The sequence below is a fragment of the Euprymna scolopes genome, chromosome 3 (genome assembly GCF_053919585.1).
Source record: "Euprymna scolopes isolate OS-2025 chromosome 3, ASM5391958v1, whole genome shotgun sequence".
Lineage (NCBI taxonomy): Eukaryota > Metazoa > Mollusca > Cephalopoda > Sepiida > Sepiolidae > Euprymna > Euprymna scolopes.
In genome coordinates this window covers 26,063,986-26,070,610 of record NC_136484.1, presented here as the reverse complement: position 1 = coordinate 26,070,610, position 6,625 = coordinate 26,063,986, and the positions used below count along the sequence as shown (strand labels likewise).

The 6,625-nt window shown below is 25.2% G+C and overlaps 1 protein-coding gene across 1 annotated transcript in view; it reads right to left on the bottom strand.

Annotated features, from left to right (window-relative positions):
• Positions 1-2,128: 2,128 nt before the first annotated feature.
• Positions 2,129-6,625, bottom strand: part of LOC145254150 (ankyrin repeat and LEM domain-containing protein 2-like) — an 86,478-nt gene continuing 81,981 nt past the window's right edge. The window contains exons 10-11 of the mRNA XM_080112999.1: positions 3,122-3,253; positions 2,129-2,348 (exon numbers count right to left, since the gene is read on the bottom strand). Coding sequence (XP_079969125.1) covers positions 2,228-2,348; positions 3,122-3,253 — 253 coding nt within the window. The 3' untranslated portion in view covers positions 2,129-2,227. The remainder of the gene's footprint in view (positions 2,349-3,121; positions 3,254-6,625) is intronic.

Below are 6,625 nucleotides of genomic sequence, written 5' to 3'. Positions count from 1 at the left end.
AACCACTTATTTTGAGCGCAAAAATAAAAATAATAAAAGATAGGGCAAATATATTTTCTCTTGGGTTGAAAATCAATAAAAAATAATTTATACATTTTTATAAATGTATCACAATATATATATATATATATATATATATATATATACAAGGTTAAAGGTATTCAAGAGTGATAACTAATGAATTTAATGAGGTTATTAACAGTGCTCAATAAAAGAAGAGCAAGATATATTTTTGTTAATATAAACAAATTTACATGGTCGCGACACTAGACATGCTAAAGTTTTGAATAAGGCGACTTAATAAATGGTTGCTTTTCACATGAGAAAACGTTCATTTAAGGACCGGTTTATTAGTGTATATATTAGAATATATATATATATTCAAAGTAGTAAAATATTAATTTTTACAGACTCATTTCTATTCTGAAAATATACTTAATATTCAAGAGAGCATCAACATGCAAAGGGATTTAAAGGAAAATAAAAATTTATAAAATATATTGGATCTTAGGTATGGTCCCAAATAGTAGTTCCTTATGTCCAAGTGGTAATATGCCTTTTTTGGGGTGAACAAGAGTATTAAGAAAAAAAAAAAAAAAGGGGTGGAGCATTGCAAGGATTCATTTTCATAACGTTTGCAAATCCCTTGGTGCGCATCATCAGAACACTAACGGTCATCAATTTGAACATTTGCGAACATGATTCTTCATTTGTCTTTTGTATTCAAAGTTACTCCATTTCAGTTCCATAAAGGTTTTATTGTCATCAAAGTGCGAGTATATTTTTGAGACACCATATATATATGACTGACGTAGTAACTCGTGCGCATAAAGTATTTAATCTTTCTGGTTTTTGTAACTGTCAATTCTGCTTAAAATCTTTCATAAAAATTATATACTATCTCATTGAAAGATATTTGGGATTCCGAAGATGAACACGAGTTCACAATGAAGTAACATTGAAACATTCTTAATTTCTTACCTTGTTTATTAGTTGATAAATCAATTCTTTTTATTGGGGCGGAGAGAGAAAGAAATTACTGTAGAAGTAATACATATTATAAACGGTTCATTGCAAATGATTAATTGAACACATGTTGCTATTTTTTATCTATAGATGGGCTTACAGCTAATATGCATTCAAAATGGAATCAGATGAAGCTTAGAGAGGAAAAAAAAAAAAAAAAAATCCCTGTGGTAGGACCACATGTGCTTTTTGTTCGACCACAGTTGCCGACCCCAATGTAGTGTAATCCCCTGTGCTATGCCACTACAACAAACGCTGACCTCGTTGTTTCCATGGTTTTCTCTTCTGACAGAGTAGTCTATCACACTGGTGGCCATCGAGGGAAGTGCACATGGATTCACAAGTATTAAAAACGCAAGCAAGCAAACAAAAACAAACAAAATATCAGTCGCAGTGTGTGAGACAAAGAAACACCATCTATCCTAGGAATGTTAATGTCCATATTGACAATCTATTGAGGCTTCTTTGTCATTTGTTGACATCAGCTCATATATATTATATATATATAGCCTTCAACTGTCCCCAACCTTTGCAAACCCAAGACTGTCCATAAACTGTTCCTAATAGTTGTAAAATTCATCACGACTCCTAAAACTGCCAATAAACTAACTAAATGTATTGACCTATATTATCTGTCCTGTTGTCCTCATTACTGCCACACCTTGATTAACAATCCTATACCATTGTTCTGCTGATAAACCTATTTTTTTTTTTTTTTTTTCAATTCTTAACACTTTTGTGGAAGGAGCACATGGAGGGGGGGGGTAACGTCAATAACTGAAAGGTGTTCACACGTAAGTTATCCAGGTTTTATATTTTAAGTAGAGGTAAAGAACCTGAGCCTGAAATATTTGTAAGAGTCAAAGTCTGAGCAATCAGGATTTAAAAAAAAAAAAAAAAAAAAAAAAAAATTACCCAAATTTGATTTTTATTTTATTTTTTTTTTTTTCAAGGCAAAATTTTTACAGTAGTCCAGAGTTAGTTTCAAAAACCTGTTTAATTTAACATTTACTTTCCTAAAACTTTTCCTCCAAAATAGTCAATTACATAAGATAGCATGAAACATAAAAAAAATAAACGTAAATAAAAAGACAAGACGTCATTTTTGTTTAAACAGATGAAAAAATATATGGTTTTATTATCATTAATATCCTAAATTCGCATGAAATTTAAATAATTTTAAATGTGAAATCTATACAGCTTAGTTTGGTGATTTAAACAGATTAATTGGTTCAAATAGTCCAGCCACACGAGATTTCGTAACCGGTGTGCCATCTTTGGATTTTGCTTCATTTCGGTAACTCTTGATAGGACTGGGCCAACTACAAGATTTATTTAAAAAAAGAAAAAGAAAGAGTATCATTTTAAATAGAGAAATATAAAAAGGTACATAGAAAAATGAATCATATATATATAAAAAAATTAATACAAAAAATAAAACGCTGAACAAATTAAATTTTTAACATCTCAAAATGTAAAAATATATTAAATCAAGAAAAAATATTCTTAAAATGTGGCTATTTCAATTTGTCTGTTTAGTAATGAAGATGCTATCCTAAACTTAAACAGAAGAAATATTAAAAATCACAGCAAGTTTTTTTTTTTTTGATAGCTATAATAAATGTAACAGACTGAAAAAAACAAAAACAAAAATGGAGCCTAAATTTAAAATAGCAATTTCATGGTTAAACTATGAAGGTTGAAGGATAGGCATTCTTGTTTAATCAAAGTTTTATATTTCTTCCAAAAAATATTGCAAAAATTCGACTAGAAAATAATGAGTCAGTAACTATACAAGTTAGAAAATATATTTAGAAAAAAAAAAAAAAAAAAAAAAATGTCCAAATGTATTCAGGTCGACCACTTCAAGGAAGAAAAAAATTTGAAAAGCTGGACTTGAATACAGTAGAGAAGTAGAGGCTAAAACTGAAGCAGCTCTGTATGATTGTGGTACTCTATCTGATTCTGTAGCTGTTACTGTGTACTGTAGGCAATGCTTACAAATTTCAGAGAATGGTAAAAAGAAAGTATTTTCAATTATACACACACACAAATATATATATATATATATATATATATGAAAATAGAATCTTACCTATTTCGTTCTGTTTCTGTAAATGAGTTCATAAGTTTCAGCCATTTTGTGGTGTAGGGGAATTGGTCAGAATCTACACGAACGTTTTTTAAGCACCGATGAGCATCAAGATCAGATTTTGTAGGAGACGATCTTTAAAGTTAAAAACAAAACAAAAAAACAGTTCTTATGAATAAATAAATATACTTGTATTGAATTACAGTATCTTTCCTCATAACTTTTTTTTACTTAAATATGAATCTAATCTCAGCTAAACAAATGAAGTTTAATTAAACATTCAGCCATCTTGTTTTCTTATTTTCTTACCTAGTTATTACCAAATAAGGTTTTCTCGTACATAGTTATTACCAAATAAGGTTTTTCATATGCTAAAAAAATTGGTTCTTTGTTATTAGAGCGAAATTCAAAAATCGGAATATTGAATTTCAAGTAAAACCATGTCACAGTAATGAACATATCCAAAAATTATGAAAAATGATTAAGTATAAAATTAATTCAGGAAAATAGTTTATGAAGACAATTAGCGAAAAATGAGTTTTGCTTAAAAAAAAAAAAAAAAAAAAAAAAAGTTTTGAATCATAAATGGAATAATTCTCTGAAAACTGAAAATCTTAGGCCAGTTTAGCAAAACTTACTTTTTGTTAATCATTGTTGAAAACTGTTTTCATACATAAATAATTTTCTACTTCATGGATATATTCGTTTTTGCGACATGACAATTAAATAGATACCATTGGTTTTTCTTGAAATTCAATATTTAGATTTTTTAATTTCTCTCTAATAAGTACCAAAAATTTTTTGAATTAAAAATTTGATTTTTAAAAAATAAAATTTTAAAAATCTTTAAAAAAACAAAAACAAAAGTTTTCTTTGCTAATAATTAATAGGGCCATGACAACAGAGTATTCTTATTGTTTTGACTCAAGTATATATCCAACAGAAAGACACAGTTAATCAACCGAGAACCAGATCACTCTATAAAAGCATAAGATATAAACGGATACACACTAGAGTCAAAACAATGACAAGAATATGCTGTTGTCCTAGCCCTAATAATTAAGTTAGAAAAGAATAAGCCTATCTTTCATCTGTTGAGATTAGCTCATATTCATATTATATACATACACACACACACACGACTTAAATTATATTAGTTATTTCAAATTAATACATTTCACTATTAATGGCTCCAAAACTAAGGAAAAAAAGAAAATTGAAGATAGAATTTAAACCTACACACTTTTAATTTGTTTGTTGAACATAATCTATTGAGTATTGTTATCATTTGTTTTAAGACTTAAAAATTTTGAGATTTGCCTATTAAAAAAATGCTTGGTCTAAATTAAGACATAATTTGTTTTTTTTGGTTATGAACCAAATTAGGTTATAGTAAGCTTCCTAATTACTGGCGTAGTGCTACCAGAAGCGGTGATAAGGTAAATCTATTTCTTTTTGTTTTTTTTTCTCTCACGTTTGTAAATTATTTGTTATTTTGATTTAAATAATTTTATTTTTATAATTTCATTGAACATATTATATAAAGGAAAAAAAAAAAAAAATTTTTAAATAAAGGAAAAAAAAAAAAAAATTTTTAAATAAAGGAAAAAAAAAAAAAAATTTTTAAATAAAGGAAAAAAAAAAAAAAATTTTTAAATAAAGGAAAAAAAAAAAAAATTTTTAAATAAAGGAAAAAAAAAAAAAAATTTTTAAATAAAGGAAAAAAAAAAAAAAATTTTTAAATAAAGGAAAAAAAAAAAAAATTTTTAAATAAAGGAAAAAAAAAAAAAAATTTTTAAATAAAGGAAAAAAAAAAAAAAATTTTTAAATAAAGGAAAAAAAAAAAAAAATTTTTAAATAAAGGAAAAAAAAAAAAAAATTTTTAAATAAAGGAAAAAAAAAAAAAATTTTAAATAAAGGAAAAAAAAAAAAAATTTTTAAATAAAGGAAAAAAAAAAAAAATTTTTAAATAAAGGAAAAAAAAAAAAAATTTTTAAATAAAGGAAAAAAAAAAAAAATTTTTAAATAAAGGAAAAAAAAAAAATTTTTAAATAAAGGAAAAAAAAAAAAAAATTTTTAAATAAAGGAAAAAAAAAAAAATTTTTAAATAAAGGAAAAAAAAAAAAAAATTTTTAAATAAAGGAAAAAAAAAAAAAATTTTTAAATAAAGGAAAAAAAAAAAAAATTTTTAAATAAAGGAAAAAAAAAAAAAAAAATTTTTAAATAAAGGAAAAAAAAAAAAAAAATTTTTAAATAAAGGAAAAAAAAAAAAAATTTTAAATTAAGGAAAAAGAAAAAAAATTAAATTAAGGAAAAAGAAAAAAAATTAAATTAAGGAAAAAAAAAATTTTTAAAGGAAAAAAAAAAAAAAATTTTAAATTAAGGAAAAAAAAAAAATTTTTAAATTAAGGAAAAAAAAAAAATTTTTAAATTAAGGAAAAAAAAAAAAATTTTAAATTAAGGAAAAAAAAAAAAATTTTTAAATTAAGGAAAAAAAAAAAAATTTTTAAATTAAGGAAAAAAAAAAAATTTTTAAATTAAGGAAAAAAAAAAATTTTTTAAATTAAGGAAAGAAAAAAAAATCCAAACATTTTTATAATTTCATAAATATATAATTCTTATAAAATTTCAAATAAAATAAAAACTTATTTCTTTGATTGCTATTAAAAGTGCAAATAAAAACTAATTTTGTTATTTTTTATTGTATATTTTTCAATGTTCTTTTCTTATATTATAGAAATCACTTCACAATAAAAATACTGAAGAACAATGAAAGTGAAGGAACTGATTTGCCTTGTCACCGCTTCCAGTAGCTGCTATGCTGGAAATTGCTAAAAGCTAAAAAGGTTGTATCAGCCTGTTAATAAGATTAGTGCTTATTCACAATTAAACCTATTTTATACATCTAAATTGCAGAATAATCCTTATGATGTAACCAGTCACGGAATGAAGATGTCATATTCCAAAAATCACATAAATTGATCAAGTAGTTTCTTTTATATACAAAATCATTTTTAGCGATTTTAACAAGAAATTGTAGCCATTACTTTAAGTCAGATGCTTGTTTTTGAGTATTGTCCTTTAGTGTTTGTTCTAGGAAAACTTGCCACAGTGTGCACACCATACATAAAGGGTCTGTCCGAAAAAAATAAAAAAAATATGCAGTCTATATGACATAAAACAATATTCAAGAGAGAGTGGACTCAAAAACATCTAATAAGAGCGAAGTCCCCAACAGAAAGTCTCATAACAAAGAAATGTATATGAGATTTCATGCAAATGCAGAAACCTATATAAACGCGAGACCAGTCGCCCCCTAAAGGTAAGGCTAGAAGAATACCATAAAGCAGTGACAGCGGACAAGGAAGAGGTAAAAAAGTTAGAACTAGCTGGTCATATATAGAAAGAAAAAGGAACACACTTCCTTTTTTGGAATGAGATCAAAATAATTGACAGGGATGCAAGGAGGCAGCACATATGCCAAAGGAAAATTACTAAACAGGCCAA